Source organism: Petaurus breviceps, unplaced genomic scaffold, assembly GCF_028583685.1.
Source record: "Petaurus breviceps papuanus isolate PSGF00001 unplaced genomic scaffold, PetGlider_PUasm1.0 189, whole genome shotgun sequence".
NCBI classification, from domain to species: domain Eukaryota; kingdom Metazoa; phylum Chordata; class Mammalia; order Diprotodontia; family Petauridae; genus Petaurus; species Petaurus breviceps.
Genome location: NW_027185809.1, coordinates 2,743,890 through 2,765,400, shown reverse-complemented (window position 1 = coordinate 2,765,400; position 21,511 = coordinate 2,743,890). Strand labels below are relative to the sequence as shown.

Below are 21,511 nucleotides of genomic sequence, written 5' to 3'. Positions count from 1 at the left end.
TGAGTGATGATAGCAAAAAGAGAACCTGGAAGTGGCAGTGGGGAGCAAGGAGTATTCCAGCTCCCCCACCAGTTTGGGGGAATGAGAGAAAGTACAGCCAGTGCTGGAAAGGGAGCCTAGGGAGGCTGTGTCATTAGGATGATGTCAGGTCTCACTGAGAGCCAGAAGATAGAAGGATCTGAAAATCTGAAAAGATTTGAGCTGAAGGCAAGTTTGTTACCTATGGAACAGGCACTCCAGAGAACACAGTTAAAGGGATGGATACCCTTATAATGGGACATTGGCAGCAGTAGGGTTGGGGTGGAGAATAGATTGAGGGAAATGAGAATTGGGGATTAGGTAGTGAGAGATAGAGAATGAGGTTTGAATGATGACAGCTGGGGATCAGAATCAATGGAATGGGGAGTGTATAACCAGCCAGGAGTCTGTTAATGAGTCAGGTAGGTTTTCAACATCCCTAGAGGTTTGGCCTCAGGATGGAGTCCTCACAGAGCGTGAAGCAACTCAGCTGAGGGGACCATCATCCATTGCCTTTGCCTCTACTCACGTGCTGCTGAACAAAATTGCAAATAATCATGAAGGTATGGCATTTCTTCCCTTCTCCCAAAGGCAGAAGACTAATCAAATTAAGAATCATAGGATCATAGATATAGAATTAGATGGGCACATAAAGACAATCAAGTCTCACCCTGTCATTTTATAAGTAAGGAAATAGAAGACAGGATAAGTGACTTGCTCAGGGTCACATAGCTAGTAAATGTCAGAAGAAGGATTTGAATCTAGATCTCCCTGGTTCTATGGTTATCACTCTTTTTTTTTTTACTATACCAAACTAAATCCAGAATATATATAAAAGACACCATCCTTTCTGTTAATTAATGAATAATTGATAAACTATTTTCAAATTGTAAATATTTATTGATCTTAAAAAAACCCATTATTGCTATTTATTACTTCTATCCAATATAACCCTTCCTTGTGTCAAAGAAACATAATTAAGCAAAGCAAATAGACCCAGTGGCCTCTCTGATAATGTATGCCTCATTCAAAACCTGCAGTCCTCCATCTCCCTGCCAAGAAGAGGGAAATGTTTAACTATCTGAAATTAAGGTTTTCACTATTTCCCTTGGATTCTGATGTCTTTCCATGTTTTTTTCCTTTGGATTATAATGGTCTTCATTTAAATTGAACTCGTCTTCCTTTACTATGCATCTGTTCATAAGAGTCTTTCAAGTTGCTCTGATCTCATTATTTTTTTTATTTTCCCTATTGAACTAAATCTGTAATTTCACTGATGTAGGAAGCTCTTAGGGAGGAAATTATTCTACCAGTTAAGATTGGGATATTCTTTTCAACTTATAGTCTTATTTAGAGAGTTATCCAGGCTCTGAGAACTAATGTTTGTCCAGGGTAAAAGCCAATTTGTAGCAGGATTGGACTTTGCTGTCGATTCTTCTTCACTCTTGAAACTAGCTCTATATTTCTACTTCTCCAGTAATTGTCAATATTTTTTGTTCTGTGAATTTCTTTCAACAATGAATTTTTTTTATAAATACTTAGGGTTTACCATAATATTCTTTTAGATTTGAGTGCTTACAATAAATAATATCAAACTTTTGCCCTACAAAAGCTCCAAATTAAATTTTGCATTATATAATTATAAATCAGAATAGTTTATTATACTTTTAATTTTGAAAACAAAATATATAATTATGAAATTGATTACAAAATAATCATAAGCATTTTGTGGGATATTCTGTAAGGATTAAAATAATCTAGCAATACTTTATTTTATAACTTGAATATAAATGACATTTTAATTAAAACATAAGTAGGAAGACTAACATAATGTAATTACATATAAACTTAATTTCATTCTGTACTTTTTTACTTGAACAAAAGTTTGCAATATTTGGTTTAACATGAAAAAAAATTGCAGTCTTAAATTTGGTTCCATGTTAAGTTTACTTCTGTATTTTGATTTAAAACAAGAATAATGTGAAAATGCTTGCTCATACAAATATGTGGAGGAAAATGACAGGAGAATGTTATAATATCTCTTACTGAGAGATGGAATTTCCTTTTTAAAAAACTTTAGTCACTGAACAATTCAACAAAAATGAATAGCCAGTTATTGTATAAACTACTTTTTCTACTGACTAATAACAAGTGCTGTGTTAAATGGTAAACGTACTTAAAGTAAAATGGAATATATTGCTTTACTTTGAACAGTATTTATATATAAACTTTTGTAAGAAAAAAAATCTCTTCAGCTGTGACTTTCTTCCCTTTTACCACTGAAACACCAGCCATACTTCCACAGAAACTCTGCTAACCAAATGACCAGTGTTGTCCACAAGTTCATTTGAAAATCTTCCAGATAGAAGATTAGCAAAATAAGAGGAAGGTAAGCTTAAATCAGAAAATAGTTTTAATTTTACAATGAGAGGAAATAAAAGTTTTCAAGATGACTTGTAATGTGCATGTCCAGTGATCATGGTTTTTAAATAGCCTGATATTTATGTTTCAAGACCACAAACATTCATAACATCTTGATCATGTTATTATATAGCTGATGAGGTTAACATTATAGTACAACAGAGAAGAATGCATTGTACAGAATGTACCAATATGATTTGCTTATATGTCTGACTATCCACTAGGAATCAGTTTGCACTTGAATATTGAAACATTGTAGTGGTTTGGAAACAATTTGATGACAGGTGGAGAAACTTTAAGAAAATGTTAAGCTTAGTCTGAAGTAATTAGAGTGTCCAGTAATCACTGCACAAACATCAAAATTGTTTTTTTTTCCCCTGATCGTGACAGTTTTGAAGAGCTGCAGAAATAAACATATAATTCTTCAAACATGAACATGTTTGTTGTCATAGAGGAAAACAATAATAATAGCATAACTGTATAATTATTTACTGATCAATGTACCATTAAAGAATTTATATATACATATACATGTAGATAGATAGAGAATCAGAAAAACAAAATACATCAATATGGACTTGTAATCAAATAGGACTTGTAATTTCACTGGTGTGGTAACTGCCTTTGCTAATACAGATGGTGGCTCATCTGTTATTGTAATTTTGGGGAATTGCCTGCACCTAACAAAAAATAAACAGTATAAACAAAAATAGCAAAATCAGATAAAAGTGTCATCAGAAAAGAGGTCAGAAGGGAACACAACACAAGTCACAGGATCATAGATTACTGATCTTCCAATCAAACCCCTTCATTTTATAGATGAAGAAACTGAATCTTAAAAGTGGTTCAGTGACTTGCCCAAAGTCACACAAGTAGTAAGTGGAAGAGTTAAAATGTGAACCCAGGTCATATGACTCCAAATCCAGAACCTCTCCACTATTCCATGTTGATTCAGACAATATTATTGCTACTTCTAAAAGTTTTCTTATCATTTTCCTTTTATCAAAATAGTAAATAGTTCAGATTTTATAGCTTTATGGATTATTTTATTCCTTACTTTTTTCTTTATTTGATTTTTAAATTTTTGTTTATAATTATTAATTTTATGACAAAAATTATTAAAAGCAAAGAGTTGTAAAAGTTGCCAGATTTCTGCAGGAATGTTACCATGTGGGTCTAATTCTAGCTCTTCTCTTTGTCAGATATGAAGTTAATGGGTGACTTTTGCCACCTTACAGTTTCACTAGGAAAGTTCTGGGCTGTTCACATTACTTAGATTTTCCTCTGGATGCCCACTTTCTGCACCTCATGGGATGGATGCTCTTCTGGCTTTCAGAGGACCCTATCCAACCTTGGCAAATTTCTGCTTTCAGAAAATACCTTGGAGGCTGAATTTCCCACCAAGAAATGAGGATCCAATGTATATAGACAGTTCACATCATATTTTCAGGGACAATTCTCTCAGGGAGATAGATAACAATCCCAGGTGTTCTAGTAGTTGGAAAGAAACATAAGAACCAGTTGAGGGAACTTTTGCAAGAGCCAGTCCTAAAACAAAGTTCCTCAACAATGGTTTTTTGGGGGGACAGCTAGGTGGCACAGTGAATAGAGCACTGGCCCTGGAGTCAGGAAGACCCAAGTTCAAATGTGACACACTTACTAGTTGTGTGACCCTGGGTAAGTCACTTAACCCCAATCACTTTGCCTTTCCCCCTCCAAAAAAGAAAAGAAAAAAAAACTAGTTTTTGTTTTTTTTTTTATTTTAAGGAGATCATTCAGACCCCTTCACTCCTGACCTACTTCTAAGATGCTGGGCAAAAGGAGTCAACTCAAGTTTTCATTTATATTTCTCTAGTAAAGCTTCTTGTTGACTCAGTGCTAACAGCAGAGCCCTTGGGAGAGTAATCGACCACTGTCCTGATAGCATCAATCTCATTTTCTGTGGTTATTGCAATCTAAGAATATTCTCATGTGTCACTGGGACACAATGAGCAAGTGTCATCTTTCCAGAAAGAGAAAGACCTACTCCTCTCTGAACTCCTCCTGATAGTAGTGTGTGTGTGTGTGAGTGTGTGTGTGTGTGTATGTGTGTGTGTGTGTATGTGTCCAGGACTTCCAGGTTCCTCCATTTTATAATCTCTGTCCAGATAATGGGTGCTGAAGCCCTGTCAGAAAGGCAGGAGATTTGGCTTCCTGGAACTGGTTGCTAGAAATGCAGACCCCCGCCATCCCCACTTGCCCACTGCACAATGAATGTTTCTTAAAATGTTTTCCCTGGAAACTTTGGCCATGATGAGTTGAAGTTCATATACTACTCTCCTTCCTTTAGACTCTCAGGCATTCCTGAAGCCACAGATTCCATTTCTCCTGCCTCCAGGCAGTTCTACACTGAAAACATTTTGCTCCAGGAAGGAGAATGAGATAGGAGAGCAGGAACCCCATGGGAAATTACACAGATGAGTAACCTGTGAGAATCAGTTCACTTTAATCTCCTTGGTGTGAACCTTACTAGGAATCAGGTCCTTTGAGCTTCCTCTACTCTTAATTTTCTGTTTAGAGAGGGCCCCTTTTCTCTTGATTGGCTCTTCAGAAAGTCCAACTCAAGATTGCCGCCTCAATCAGAAAGATGCCATTATTCACTCAAAGGAGGAACCAACCCATGGGCAGCAAGTCCAAATTAAGCCAAGTCTTTGCCCAGCCAGGTAAAAACATATACACACCTACTTCAGAAGCCCTGGACTCACTCTTTGGCTCAAGTGGCTGAAAGTATAGTTCTGTGGAAGCAGGAACTGTTTCTGTAAAGGTATCTGGCATGCTCTGAGTGCTTACCAAGTGTTTAGTTTTCATAATATCATTTGAGAAATTCTGTGCAAGCTTATGTCTGCTTTAAGAAACCAGGTCTCTGTTTCTGCTGATCTGTGCTGCTGATAGCAGTGAACATGGTGGAAGTGGGGAAATGTGGTCCCAGATTTTCTCATAATCTATCAACAGTCTGTGGCTTAGGCTGGCAAGAGCTCGTGGATGGGTATACAGTAGGGAGTCAGTAAATTCTCACTCAGAGACTCAGGCAGATCAGTACAATAACTAACTAGAACTCTCTCAAGCTCCCACATTTTGTTACCACTTACCTCCTTGCAAGCACTCAGGGGCTTTTGAAAACACAGGGACCTTTAAAGGAAGGGATTGGAAGAATGATTACCCCATCGTCTGGGCAAAGAAATAGGAACCAATTTCACAGTCCATTTCCTTTGCATTGCTCAGGAGGTCACAATCAAGAAAAGAAAACTCTGCCTCTTTGGACTCACAGGGAGGCCAGACTTGCAGAGCGAGGGCAGGGCCAAGAAGTGTAGTCATATTAGCTGTTACTTGGAAAGAAGCCCAAATACATGTAAGGATTGAATTGTTGCTCAGTCATTTTAGTTGTGGCTGATTCCTTATAATCTCATTTGGGGTTTCCTTGTCAAAGATACTGAAGCAGTTTGCTATTTCCTTCTCCAACTCATTTTATAGAGGAAAATAAGGCAAACTGGGTTAAGTGACTTGCCCAGGGTCACACAGTAAGTATCTGAGGTTGGATTTGCACACACACACACACACACACACACACAGAGTTTATATGTGGTTTTCCTGGATATAATGGAAGTTCTTTGAAGGCAGAAACAGGTTAATTTCTGTCTTTGTATCCCCAGTATGTAGAACAGCATAAGTGCTTAATAAGTGTTTCTTGAATGATTAATGCTCTGATACTATCATTAATCTCAAGAATTCCAGGGCAGGGAATAGAAAGAATTCTAGATATAGAACTAAAGGGATGGAGTTCAAATATCAACTCTTCTAATTATGTGAGCTTAGGAAAATCCCTTCACTTCTTTAAATCTCAATTTCCTCATCTGTAAGATGGAAAGAAAAAAAAAAGGTCCTGAAGTACCTTTCCAGCTCTAGATACTACACTGATAGTTCATTCAGAGTTTGGAAATCACCTTGAGCCAAGCAGGGCAGGTGCAGCAGCACAGCCTCTGAGGCCTGGAGCTACTTCTCCCTAGGGCCTGGCAATCTCTCTATCAGACTGGTTTTGTCGGGGGCTTCTGGTTATTGAAAGGATCTCTCAATAAAGTTCCCAAATGTTACACTGGTGTGTAAATGGGCGTTTGAGGATCTCATGGGTAACAGTGATGTGATAAGAAGCCGGAGATTCCAACCCTCAGGTAGTTCCCCTGCCTCCTTCGCTTTGTTTGTGGTCAACATTAATCATTTCCTCTAACTGCCTATAAGAGCTTCTCAGCCCCTGATCAGCCCAGTTCAGAACTGAAGCTTGAAACCAAAAACTACAATGCAAAAGTTCTGCCACTTTCTGCTCTTCTCTGCTTTGATCCCTTTTGCCAGCTTGGCCCCCACCACCCTGAAGTCGAGGGAACCCGACCTGGAGACGATCATTGCTCAAACTCTGGAGTTATCACGTAATATCACTACAGACCCAGGAAAGGTAAGTGACTCACAGGTGGCTTGGCTTCAGCCTTTGCTCTGCAAAAGTTTATCTGCCCCTTTCTCTCTTCAAATGTGAGCTAATCATCGGCTTTCTCTTCAGGATAGAAAGGGGAAGATTGTTTCAGAGGAATTCAACAGGCAGGTAAGATGTACTCCTCCACATCTGTCTACATCTGCCTTCTAAAGGGAATTATTTAAAGGCTCCATGCCCTAGCCCTCCGCTATCAGATCAATTACCATTTAAGATAATCTGTAGCAGGCAGCTGGTGTGTAGCTGGCATGTAGCTTACATGACTCACAGGCATTAGTATTTCTGGCTATTTGAAGGGCTTCACAAAGCATACATTCCTCCTTCCCCTGCCCCCTCCTTTGCTCCTGCCCCAAGGGGGATTGGAAGAGCCAAAACAAGCAAGTATTTTATGTGTCAGTGACCCCAGGTCTCTGCTACAGCTCAATCTCTCCCAGTCATCGTTTCTCAGACATCACAGCCCTAGAGGACAAAGACAGCAGGGAAAGGAAGAACCAGCCTGACTCCCACAGTCTCCTGAGAGAGTCTAAGTTTCTCAACACCAAGAATTTCTGAGACCCTCCTTCAGTCTCCTAGTGTGGGTCTCCTGTTAACATGAGGTCCCCTCTCCTTTAAAAGAAAAAGGGCATGGTTTTGGAACCAGAAATCCAACTGGCTAGATTATTGGGCAAGTATATTTGGCACCTCACTTCTCTTACCCATAAAATAATTTCTTTTGTAAATAATAATAGTCCCCAATTGCATAGTACTTAAAAATTCATAGAACATTTGCCAAATAACCCTGTGAGATGGAAAGGGTAGATATTATTATCCCTATTTATAGGTGAGGAAAGTGAGGTTCACAGAGGATCAGTGACTTACTCAGGGTCACACAGCTATGACTAGGACAGGGATATTATAAGGATCAGATGAGATCATGGCTGGGACTGAGTTTTGTGTACTATAAAATGCCTCATTAAGATATCATTCTTACGCTGAGGTTGGAACTTGGGGTCAAAACTCCTAACTTTCCATCCCAGAGTCTTTTCCCCCAGGTCTTAGAGATATCTTAACTACAGTTAACTGGCAGCTCACAAGACAACATTGAGTTATAAAAGGCAGCTAAAGCATTGGATTCGAGTCAGAAAGACCAGGATTTGAATCTTCCTCAGATAATTACTAGTTGTATGACCTTGGGCAAGTCATTTAATAACCCTTGGCACCAGTTTCCTCATCTATAAAATGAGGAAGATGGATCCAATGACCTCTAAGGTCTTGTTCTACCCTAAATCTATGATTGCATTGGTCCCTCTAACAATGAGTAGGCAGGAAGATTACACCAAGTCTACACGGTTGTTCTATGCTTTTCAATCCATGTTTGGGCTAGGCTGTGACATTGTATCAGTGAGCATCAATGGCACACATATCTGGCTAGACCTCTGGAGTGAGGGTGAAAAAGGCACCCTTATGAGGTGGCCTTATGGCTGAACAGGTGTGAGGACTGCACTGATACCCAGAACATGGGAGCAGCTGGGCAAGGAGCTCTGCTGGGCCTCATGCACAACACTCACTTATCATCTTTCCCTGAATCTCCCAGAATGATCTGGGATGTGGGCAGAGAACATGGGAGCTTTCTAAATGCTTTGGAGAATTCAGTACCACTGATGAAAACAAGCTAATGTGCAGAAGGGATCAGAGAAGAACAGACCACTGTAGAGTGTCTCAAGCTTTACCAATATATGTCTCACTTTGTAATATAAAAAACACAGGTTCAAATCAGGACCTGCTACTTCAATCTCATGTGTCCTTGGACAAGTCACTTGGCTTCCATTTCTCATCTGTAAAATGGAGGGGTACAATTAGATGATGTCTAAGATCTCCTCCAATTCTAAATCCTATGATCTCAGAAACTCCACTGGTATAGGAATTCCTCATGCTATAATTGGAAAGAACTCAGCCCCAACCCCTGTGTATCTGCTTGAATGACAAAACATGACTTTTCTAGCTTGGACTCAGGCCATGATCCCATTGATTCAGACACACTCACTAAACAAACTGACTTTTCTTTCAGGAGCCCAAATGCATACAGACACATATAAAGACTTTTTCTGATGGTTTACATGTAAGGGACCAAGCAATCAAGAAAAACCTCCAGGAGATTGCTGCACGCTTCAATGATTCTTCATGTCCCTCACTCGATGTAAGTTTTCTCTGTTGCGGAATGTGCCTCTTTTAATGATGTGATGTGGAGATGGTCAAGTCTGCTTTTTATTGCTGTCAAATCCTCAAGGAGCCCCTCCTTCAGTCTCTTAGCATGGGTATCCTATTAACATGGGGTTCCCTCTCCTAAAAATAAAATTAAAAAAAAAAAGAACATTGGTTTTGGAACCAGAAATACAATTGGCCATATTACTGGGAAAGTCTACCCACGCCAGGAAAGATCACTTTTGAGTACAGGCTAAAACAAGGAGATATATGTATATGTAGAAACACACATTTTAAGTATATACATACATTGTATAAATTAAAAATCTCAGTTATTTCAGATACAAACACCCATACATGTGTGGGCATGTTCTAAGAACAAATTATTTCCATGGTATTTACTTAAATATATAACATAGCAGAGTATATCAAATACTGGACTTAAATACTGGACTTAAAATCAGGAAGATCTGGGTTCAGAGCTTACCTCTGACACTAGCAGTGTGACATGGACAAGTCATTTCTCTTTTCTTACTCAATCTCATACTACTCCCAGTCTGTTCATGTAAAACTGGAATCTGCAGGGGTCCTGACCTACCAGGGCTGATGTGAGACTCAGTTACAATAATGTCGAGATGTCAAGCATATATTTCTTTAAAGAGCTCTATATATATATATGTTAGTGCTGCATGAATTTGTGTGTTTTACACAATACAATATATATTATATACCTAACTTATGTATGTATATGCACACGCATATGTTATTGTGCATTTATGTATAAATATATGCATTTATATATTCTCATTTATTTTTAGAAATGATTCAATGATTTATATATATATATATTTTATATATAGCAAAGGTATATAAGTGAACCTATTTCTGATACTTAGAAGAAAAAACGTAGTGTGTTTTGACAGATATAAAACTCATCACTGGATGCGACATAGCAGCTCTAAGAGCAGCACAAGATTACCTAATCCTCCCCTATTATATAAATGAGGAAACTGAGACTCTGAGAGGTGAGGTGATCTAAGCTAAATATCAGAACAGGGAGTAGAACCCATATCTCTTGAGCCTTAGGCCAGGGCCAATCCCACTAAGGCTATGTGATAAATTATTTCATTTGTTCAGAATGTCTAGATCCTGCAGTACTAACTCTTATGGGAAAAAAAGGTTTCTAAAGTTCTGACTGAACTTGAAAAACCTAGAGCAAACTGTCAGTTCTTCACCCTAATGGTTTCAGGGCCCTGAGGCAGGTGGATATCCAAATGGAAGATAACTTGGATCTATTTGGCTTTTCATTTGGACTTTTGAACATGGGTGTGTCTGGTGTTCTTGGAATTCACAATGCTGAACACCAAAACAATGAGGTCAAACTTGAGAGAGAACTGGGAAGTTGTCCAATTTAACCTGCTCAGAACCTGTCCCTAATCCCTTCTTCTGGCTTGAGAGAGATGCATCATCTCCCCCAAGCTAAAGCAAAAATACCAGCCTAAACTGAGGCTGCCCAGAATGAAATAGTTAAGTGTTTTGGTCTAAAGCATCTCCGGCTGTACTGAATGTCTGCAGAGGAATAGAGAAAAGATGGTAAATTGGATTACCCTACAACTCTGTAACGTTATGTTAAATATCAGGGCTTTGCCTCCATCACTGAGAAATAACTGTGTCTTGGGGGCTGACTATTCTGGGGACACACACACACAGCACCACCACCACCTCCAATAGCAACAACCCAGTGAGCTCTTTGGTCTGCACATAAATCCAGAGCTCTCCATTATATTGACAGTTGCTCCCTATCCCTAGGTCCCTTTACCTCCTTCCCACAGCAGTTCTTCAAGCTTTCTTCCCCAGAAACCTGTTGGCAATCATAAGAGGGAAGTTCCTCTCTCCGTTTCTATTCAATGTAATTTAAACATTCCAGAGTTTAGATAAAACTGATAGCCTTTCTTATATGCTAAGAGCTTTCCAGGAAGGGTAGAACCAAGCTCTTCTGGGGGGATGGGGAGGAAGGTCCTTTACTGCAGAGGGAGAAGAGGGAAGACTTTATGGAGGAAGTGTCACTTGAGTTGGATTTTAAAGGCTGGGTAAGAATTCCAAAGGCTAGGAGGGGAAGGAGACCTAAGGAATGGCTTAAGTACAAGCCAAGAGGCAGAAATTTGGGTCAGCATGATCCTTAAAAATGGCCTTGGCCCAGCAAGGCTAGAGTAGCATAAGGAAGCCCTACATTTGAAGTCAGAAGACATAGGCTCAAACCTCAATTCTAGTGCTCACTAGAGTCTCACTTTCTCTGTAAAAGGGGAATCATAGACTTAATAAAATCTCTCTACTAGAACTGGTGAGAAGAAAGGGCTCAATTTACTGAAAAACAGTTTGAATTTAAAATTAGTTTGAATTTGAATTAATTTAAAATTATTTCAAATTAGGTTTAGTAACTCATCCTTTGATTCAGGAGAACCCAAGGTCATGGAGACTTCTCAGAAATAATCTCCCCACCCACACCCATACCCCTTAAAAGACAAGAGACAAAATCAAAGATAAGATGAGCAACATTTGTATATAATACCATTAAAAGCTAATTAGAATTATTTTTTTTTAAGGAAACTTCCTGCAGCTTCCATATAACTGACCGGGAAGAATTCAAAACTCAATTAATTCAGTTTTTAGAAGAGATCCCCTCTGACTGCCAGAACCTGAAACCTTCGTCATCTGCTAGGAGCTAACCTGCACCAAGGCCTTCACTGCCCAGAGCCAGCTGTCTCCTTGGTCCCCAAGGGAAATAGAGCCTGAGTGAAGAATGAATTTTCTACCTTGCAAGAGACTGGGGTACTAGCTTCAATTCTACAGAATCTCCCAGCTGCAAAGGACTCCCAGGGTCCTAAATGGGGTCAGGTTCTGTTATGTTTACATGGACCTCTACATAAAACTTTGGAAGACAGGTTTCCTACACTGGGGAGAATGGGGGGTGGGAAGGTCTATTTTATACTAGAAAGAGTAATATATGTCTATATGTAATATGTATTTATTTATTTATTTATTAAGCCTTAATATTGTATTTATACAAGATGTTCTACCCTAATATATAGATGATATACATTATATTTTTGTTCATGGACTATTCTTTATAAGTTTGAAAAAACTATATACATGTTTTGCTTGCAAAACACCTTACTGTCAGTCAATGTGTATTTATAGAGTGGTAAATAAATAAATTATATTCCAAAAAAATCTTATTCTAATACTTCATTATGGCCTAGAGATAATCCTGAGATCTCAGTCTCCCCATCAATAAGTACTTATTAAGTACCTACTGCTTGATAGGTTCTAGAGCTACCAATACAAAGAATGAAATACTCCCTACTTCTAAGAAGTTTCTATTCCCATGGGGAAACAAGTACCCTCAAGCTCTGGAAGTTTCCACTATGGTGGAAAGGCTTTGAGTATCACCCTATCAAGTAGCCCTAAGGAAGGCTTTGAGGATAGCCCTAGACTGCTTCCTCTCTGACCTTCCTGAGTATTTAAGTACAGAGTGGCTTAACGCCTGAGGTGCTCCACTATTATCCACTTGATTCTAGATCACCCAAGGAAGGCATTCAGGACTTGAGACAGACCCTGTTTAACAAATTTACGGGAGGACATAGACCAAAGTCACTGGGATGCACAAATATGAATGGGCCAATTGATCATGCATCAGTCGTATATTACTGGAGAGAATCTCTCATGAATGAAACTCAGACAGTTAGATGTCACAGTGGATGGAAGAATTGCCTTGGAGTCAGGAAGACTTAAGTTTGACTCCAACCCCAAACAGCTGCTAGCTGTGTGACCCTTGGCAAATATCACAATCGCTATTTGTTTCAAGCTCTTCATCTGTAAAATATAGGTTTATAAAATGAAGGTTAATAAAGGCATTTGCCACATAGAGCTATCATGAGAATAAAATGAGATGTTTATTAGGTGCTTTGCAAACCTTAAAGCACTATATAAAAATGCTGACTATATTATTGTGGCTGAGTTAAATATCTATCAAAGTATTGTAACAGTTGAAGAAGATTCAACCCTTGCTCTCAGGAAGCTCACAGCCTAACAGGAGCTATGAGAAAAGTCTGGCCTTACTTTTCCCTGTTTGTCAGATGCAGGGGATTTCCTGCAACATCCCTCCAAAATAACTTTACTTGCTCAAAACAGGATTTCGGAATCTCTTGTTAGGGAATCTTCCCCTCAAAGTCCATTAATAAAAATCCTGGAAGACAAAGGGAAAAACTGCCCCTCATTTCCATTCCACTGCTTAGTCTGGCCTATGTCCAAGGAAAAGTGTGTGATCCCATAGAATTCAATACAAACCAATGTTTCCTCAGCTCCTCTCTCTAGAAGTGAGGTAAGGAAGGAAATATGCTGTCCAGGATTCCCCGGCATAGCAAGGTCTACTGTACATTTTTGTGCAGTGACATAAGGTAGAGCCACCTCCCAGAGGCACAGATGAATCAGTAGTCATTTGTGGATTTTTCTTCTCTCCAATTACCAAGGGAAGCTGAGGGAATCCCCTTCCATGAAGAAGGCTATTTTAAATAAACAGTTTGGCCCTATGGAAAGAACACTGTACTAGGAACCACAAGACTTGGCCAGTAGCCCCTGCTCTGATCCTAACCTGCTGGAGGACTAAAGGCAAATCACTTGCTATCATTTCCTACACACACACACACACACACACACACACACACACACACACACACACTATAATAACCCCAATAAATAACCAAAGGATGTGAACAGGCAATTTTTAAAGGAAGAAATGCAAATTATCAATAGCTATATTTAAAAAAAATCCAAATCTCTCATATTTGGCAGACTGTTGCTCATCTTTCTTTTTTATTTTTTTGGTCTGTTTTGGAGGGGTGAAAACAAAGCAACTGGGGTTAAGTGACTTGCCCAAGGTCACACAGCTAGTAAGTATTAAGTGTCTGAGGCTAGATTTGAACTCAGGCCCTTCTGACTCCAGGGTCAGTGCTCTATTCACTGAGCCACCTAGCTGCCCCTGTTTACCTCTCTTAAAGGGAACCAGAGTGACATTACTATGTTGGGGTCAAGGTATGGTGTGTCTGACTGTAGCTGATCAGACAGGCTCAGAAGGTTTGACCACAGGTTGGGCATATATAGTCTATATGAACATTTGGAGTGGGAATATCTCTAAATTTGTACATCTCGTGTTTTTTTTTTGAGCTACTACAATTCTGCTTTGTTCATAGAGCACAGCACTTTCTTTGGTGTAGGCACGCCATGCTGGACAATCTTGTGCCAGTGTCTCCCATGTCTCACAATCAATATCAAAGTTTGAGAGAGAGACCTTGAGATTATTCTCATATCACCTCTTCTGATCGCCATGTGAACACCTATCTTCTGTAAGTTCTCCATAGAGCAATCTCTTAGAAAAATGCACCTTTGGCATTTGGAACATGTTGGAACATTCCGAACATTGGAACAGCTTCTCAGAGTTGTGCTCTCTGAAGTTAAGTTTGAATGCTTGGTAGTTCAGCTCAAGAAAGAACCTCAGTGTCTAGTACCTTATGCCAGGTGATCTTCAGAATCTTCCAAAGAAAATTCAAATGGAAGAGATTTCATTTCCTGGCAATGGTACTAGCATATTGCCCAGGTTTCACAGATATACGACAATGAGGTCAGCACAACAGCTCTGTAGACCTTCAGCTTGGTAGGCAGCCTAATACCTTTTCTCTCCCATACTTTACCTTAGAGCCTCCCAAACACTGAGCTAGCTCTAGGATTGAGTGTGTCAACCTCATCATCCATGTGTACCTCCCTGAAAAGCATACTGCCAAGAGAAACGAACTTATACATAAGCATTCAAAATCTCTTTATCTGCTGTATCCAACCAGTGGTTCCATGTTTGGATGTTGCAGTGCTGGCAGGTGGAGAACTTCTATCTTCTTGGACAGCATGGACAATGTGTGAAAGTTAGCAGAAGCAGTAAAGAGTCAATCCATACTTTGCTGCATCTCAGCCTCAGAGCCTGCACTGAATGTGCAATCATTTGTAAACAAAAAGTCCCGCACAACTCTCCTTCCATTTTAGTCTTGCTTGTAGCCTTTTCACGGGTGTATATAGCAAATGAAGAGATTTTGAATGCTATGAATAAGTTCACTTACCTTGGCAGGATACTATTGTCTGGACCTCAATGACTCTGGAAGAGTGAGGCTGAAGTCTTTACACAACTCTTCCTCGTGTACATTCAATTTATGCATGAGTCAAAAAAACATCACCCCAGAGGCAGGCCAGGAGGAGGCCTGATCAACTGGGGAGGGGGGGGAAGGGAAGTCATCCCACCAACCACAAGGGCCACTACCAGGCCTATCACCAAAGGGCTAGGATTGGAAAGAGCAAGGTAAGAATCAAATGCTGGGCCCCTGTCCAGGACAGCAAATACACCTGGGACTATCAGAAATTTAAAAAGAAAAAAGCCCCTATCAGCACCTCCAAGGACCAGGATGGCAGAGTGAACCCAGCCTACTCCAAGCCCCCCCCCCCAAAAAAAACATAGTAACTATTGCCCCAGGGTAAAACCCTCAACAGTTAAGGCTTGGGAACCCTAGAGGAAGGGCGTGGCTAGGGCCCTGCCTCAAAATGGGTAGAAAGCAGACTACAAAGACTCTGGAGTCCTGCTGTCCTCAGAGGGAGGAACCAAATTCAGAGGGAGACAACTTGGACTCCACACCCACAGCTGAAACATCAACAGGGAACGGGTCCTAAGCACAGAAAGCTCTCCTACTAGATGAGATCAAAAGAACTTTGAAAACCAAATGAGAGAGCTAGAAGACAAAATGAATAATTCTCTTAAAATCAAAATTGCAGAATTAGAAAAACATTATAATGGAGAAAACAGCTCTTTAAAAGGAAAAGTGTATGATGTGGAAAAAGAGCTCCAAAAACTAACCAAGGAAAATGATTTGCTAAAAACCAGAATCAACCAAATTGAAAAACATACCTCTATGAGGAACCAAGAATTAGTCAAACAAAACAACAAGAATGAAAAATTAGAAAAAGAGGTAAAATATCTCAATGGAAAAATAACTGACCTGGAAAACAGATCTAGGAGAGATAATCTGAGAATCATAGGCCTACCAGAAAATCATGATGAAAAAATGAGCCTGGACAACATTCTCCAAGAGCTCGTTAGGGAAAATGGCCCTGAGATATCAGAACCAGAGGGTAAAATAGAAATCGAGAGAATCCACCAGACACCTCCTAAAAGAGATCCCAAACTGAAAAGTCCTCAAAATATTGTGGCCAAACTCAGGAACTACCAGGTAAAAGAGAAAATACTTCAAGCAGCCAGAAAGAAACAATTCAAATATCGAGGAACCATAGTGACGATTGCACAGGATTTGGCAGCCTCTACACTGAAAGATTGGAGGCAGTGGAATACAATTTTCCGGAAGGCAAAAGAACTCAGGTTACAACCAAGGATCACCTACCTAGAGAGAATGAGCATATTCTTCCAGGCAAAGAGATGGTGATTCAATGATATAACAGATTTCCAGACTTTCCTGATGAAAACACCAGAGCTCAATGGAAAATTCAACCTCCAATTACGAGAAGCAATAGTGATGTAGAAAGGTAAACAAGGAAAACACACATACACACACACACACACACACCCTGTTATTTAATAAGAGCAAACTGTTTATAGACAAGTAGAGCAAATGAGTATAAAAAACACAAAATGACGATTGAAAAAGTCTTATTAAGGGCTGCAAAGGGACTGTAATGGAAGAAAGGGAATGAATGCAGTGGAAAAGGGTAAATTATGCCACACAAAGAGGCATAAAAACAATATAGCAGAGGAAAAGAAGGGAGGGAGATGACTATTATATGAGCTTTTCCCTCATTGGTTCTGGTGCAAGGAGGGAATAACAACCAGTTAAGCATAGGACTCTATGGAAAAGAAATGCAAAACGTATCATATTAGAGGGAAAGAGGGGAGGATGAGGAGCTTCACATGAGATTTGTTCCTCTCATTCTTGGTGCGAAGAAGAAATAACATACTTCATTAAGTATAAAAATATCCTACAGGCAGTAGGAGAGGGAAAGGACTATGAAAGTGGGGAGGGTGGTTTGTAGGGAAGGAAGAAGGGGAGGAAAAGGGAGGAGGGCAGATAAAAAGGGAATACTGAGGGAGGTGGTGGTCAAAAGGAAAACTATTAAGGAGGGGAAAGGAGAAGGGGAGAAAAATATAAGCATTAACAGGGAAGGGAATAGGATGGAGGGAAAGAAACAGATAATAATCATAACTGTAAATGTGAATGGAATGAACTCTCCCATAAAACAGAGGCAGATAGCAGAATGGATTAAAAATCATAATCCTACAATATGCTGTTTACAAGAAACACATCTGAAACACAGAGTAAAGGTAAAAGGCTGGAGTAAAATATATCATGCCTCAGATAAAGTAAAAAAAAAAAAGCAGGGGTAGCAATCCTTATCTCAGATAAAGCAAAAGCAAAAATCGATCTAATTAAAAGAGATAAGGAAGGAGAAACTATATCCTGCTAAAAGGCATCATCTAGAATGAAGCAATATCATTACTTAACATATATGCACCAAGTGGTATAGCATCCAAATTCCTAGAGGGGAAGGTAAAGCAATTAGAGGAAGAAATAGATAGCAAAACTATACTAGTAGGAGACCTTAATCTCTCCCTCTCTGAACTTGATAAATCTACCCTCAAAATAAATAAGAAAGAAGTTAAGGAGGTGAACAGGATTTATAGAGGATAGGTATGATAGATCTCTGGAGAAAACTGAATGGGGATAAAAAGGAATATACTTTCCTCTCAGCGGTTCATGGCACATACTCAAAAACTGACCACGTTCTAGGGCATAAAAACCTCACAATTCTATGCAGTAAGGCAGAAATATTAAATGCATCCTTCTCAGATCATGATGCAATAAAAATTATATGCAACAAAGGGCCATGGAAAGACAGACTAAATACTAACTGGAAATTAAACAATTTAATCCTAAGAATGAGTGGGTCAAACAAGAAATTATAGAAGCAATTAGTAATTTCATTCAAGAGAATGATAATAATGAGATAACATACCAAAATTTGTGGGATGCATTAAAGGCAGTTCTTAGGGGAAGTTTTATATTCCTCAGTGCATACATGATTAAATTAGAGAAAAGGGAGGTTAATGAATTGGGCCTGCAATTGAAAAACCTAGAAAAAGAACAAATTCAAAATCCCAAATTAAATACTAAATTAGAAATATTGATAACCAAAGGAGAGATTAATAAAATTGAAATTAAGAAAACTGTTGAATTAATAAATAAAACTAAGAGCTGGTTTTAAGGGGAAAAAAACCAATAAAATTGATAGACCCTTATCAATATGATAAAATAAAGAAATAAGAAAACCAAATCATGAGTATCAAAAATGAAAAAGGTGAATCTACTTCCAACGAAGAGGAAATGAAAACAATAATTAGGAATTATTTTTCCCAATTGTATGCACATAAATTTGACAATCTTAGGGAAATGGATGAATATTTACAAAAATACAAGTTGCCCAGATTACTGAAAAGGAAGTAAATTACTTAAATAACCCCATCTCAGAAAAAGAAATTGAACAAACCATCAGTCAACTCCCTAGGAAAAAATCTCCAGGGTGAGATGGATTTACTAGTCAATTCTATCAAACGTTTAAAGAACAATTGATTCCAATACTCTACAAACTATTTGGGAAAATTCTTTCTATGACACAAATATGGTACTGATACCTAAATCAGGAAGAGATGAAACAGAGAAACAAAGTTATAGACCAATTTCTCTCATGAATATAGATGCAAAAATTTTAAATAAAATATTAGCAAAAAGACTACAGCAACTTATCTCAAGAATAATACACTTTGATCAGGCAGAATTTATTCCAGGAATGCAAGGATGTTTTAATATTAGGAAAACCATCAGTATAATTGATCATATCAACAAAAAAACTAGCAGAAACCACATGATTATCTCAATAGATGCAGAAAAGGCTTTTGACAAAATATAACATCCATTCCCATTAAAAACACAAGAAAGTATAAGAATAAATGGAGCCTTCCTTAAAATAATAGGTTGCATCTATTTAATACCATCAGCAAATATTATACGTAATGGGGATAAGCTAGAAGCATTTCCAATAATATCCGGGGTGAAACAAGGGTGTCCACTATCATCCCTCTTATTCAATCTGGCACTAGAAATGTTAGCAGTAGAAATTAGAGAAGAAAAAGAAATCAAAGGAATCAAATTAGGCAAAGAAGAGACCAAGCTATCACTCTTTGCAGATGATATCATGAAATACTTAGAGAATCAAGTAAAAAATTACTTGAGACAATAAATAAATTTGGCAAAGTTGCCGGATATAAAATAAATCCACATAAATCCGTGGCACTCCTATATATTTCCAATGAAATTCAACAGCAAGAGATAGAAAAAAGAAATCCCATTTAAAGTTACTGTAGACTTTATAAAATATTTGGGAATCCACCTGCCAAAACAAACCCAGGACCTATATGATCACAACTACAAAACACTTTTCAACACAAATAAAGTTAGATCTAACTAATTGGAAAAATATCATTTGCTCATGGCTGGATCTAGTTAATATAATAAAAATGACAATTTTACCTAAATTAAATTATGTATTTAGTGCCATAACAATCAATTTACCAAAAAACTACTTTATAGAGCTAGAAAAAATAGTAACAAAATTCATTTGGAAGAACAAAAAGTCTAGAATATCAAGGGAATTAATGAAAAGAAATGCTAGGGAAGGTGGACTAGCTATACCAGATTTCAATCTGTATTATAAAGCAGCAGTCCTCAAAACTACTTGGTACTGGCTGAGGAATACAGTAGAGGATCAATGGAATAGATTAGGCACATGAGATTCAGCATACAATGACTATAGTAATCTATTGTTTGATAAACCCCAAGACCCTAGTTTTTGGGATAAGAACTCACTATCTGACAAAAATTGCTGGGAAAACTGGAATATCGTATGGCAGAAACTGGGCATAGATCATTATCTAACACCATATACCAAAATCAAGTCTAAATGGGTGCATGATCTAGGTATTAAGGTTGATACTGTAAGCAATCTCAGAAAACAATATAGTTTACCTGTCAGATTTGTGGAGAGGGAAAGACTTTATAACAAGAATTAGAGAGCATTATAAAATGCAAAATGGATAATTTTGATTACATTAAATTGAAAAGTTTCTGTACAAACAAAGCCAATGTAACCAAGATTAAGAGGGAGGTGGGAAATTGGGAAAGAATCTTTACAACCTATGTCTCTGATAAAGGACTCATTTCTAAAATATACAGAGAATTGAGCCAAATCTATAAGAATACAAGTCATTCCCCAATTGATAAATGGTCAAAGGATATGAACAGGCTGTTTTCAGAGAAAGAAATTAAAGATACGTATAAGCACATGAAGAAATGCAAATCAAAACAACCCTGAGGTGCCACATCTCACCAGTAAGATTTGCTAAGATGACAAAACAGGAAAATGACAAATGCTGGAGAGGATGTGGACAAATTGGAACACTAATGCATTGCTGGTGGAGTTGTGAACTGATCCAACCATTCTGGAAAGCAATCTTGAATTATGCCCAAAGGGATATAAATAATTTCATACCCTTTGGCCCAGCAATACCACTCCTAGAGTTGTATCCCAAAGAGATCATAGAAGTGGGAGGAAGACCCATATGTACAAAAATATTTATAGCAGCTCTTTTTATGGTGGCAAAGAATTGGAAATTAAAGGGGTGCCCATCAATTGGGGAATGGCTGAACCAGTTGTAGTATATGCATGTTATGGAATAGTATTGTGCAATAAGAAATGAGGAGCAGATCAATTTCATATTTACTTGGAGAGGCTAATATGAACTGATGCTGAGCTAGAAGAGTAGAACCAGGAGGAATCTGTACACAATTACAGACACAACATATGTGTGATGACCAACTTTGATAAACTGGACTCTTCTCAGTAATCCAGAGACAAAAGTCAACCCTAAAAGACTCATGATGGAGTAAGATGTTTACATCCAGAGAAAGAACTGGGATTGAACCCAGATTGAAGCAAACTACCTGCCCTTTTTCATTCTTATGTTTGGTTTTGTTTCCTTTTTCCCATTCTTCATTCCATCTATTACAATTCTTCTTTATAAGCTGACTAATGCCTAATGTGAAAGTATTTGCAGATACTATTCTTGATTGTATGCCATCATGGTTGGGGGGGGGGGGAGGAGGGAGGGAGGAAAAGTTTGAAACTCAAAGAATTGTGGTAATTAATCTTGTAAACTAA

The 21,511-nt window shown here is 38.4% G+C and overlaps 1 protein-coding gene and 1 long non-coding RNA gene across 2 annotated transcripts in view; one reads left to right on the top strand and one right to left on the bottom strand.

The window, feature by feature from the left end:
• Positions 1–6,741: 6,741 nt before the first annotated feature.
• Positions 6,742–12,328, top strand: CSF2 (colony stimulating factor 2). Its single transcript, XM_069091669.1, has 4 exons — positions 6,742–6,922; positions 7,025–7,066; positions 9,003–9,131; positions 11,740–12,328. The coding sequence occupies exons 1-4, from the start codon at positions 6,770–6,772 to the stop codon at positions 11,860–11,862; spliced, it is 447 nt and encodes a 148-aa protein (XP_068947770.1). The 5' UTR covers positions 6,742–6,769; the 3' UTR covers positions 11,863–12,328.
• LOC138163976 (uncharacterized) overlaps positions 9,125–21,511 on the bottom strand; it is a 52,264-nt gene continuing 39,877 nt past the window's right edge. Inside the window, exon 3 of the long non-coding RNA XR_011168967.1 lies at positions 9,125–9,277. This is a non-coding gene — a long non-coding RNA (uncharacterized lncRNA). The remainder of the gene's footprint in view (positions 9,278–21,511) is intronic.

Bases quoted from the DNA above. Each gene is read 5' to 3' on its own strand.
- CSF2 (XM_069091669.1), top strand. From the start codon at position 6,770: ATGCAAAAGTTCTGCCACTTTCTGCTCTTCTCTGCTTTGATCCCTTTT. The intron at 6,923-7,024 runs GTAAGTGACTCA...CTTTCTCTTCAG, and splicing joins TCACTACAGACCCAGGAAAG to GATAGAAAGGGGAAGATTGT. The intron at 9,132-11,739 runs GTAAGTTTTCTC...TTTTTTTTTAAG, and splicing joins CTTCATGTCCCTCACTCGAT to GAAACTTCCTGCAGCTTCCA.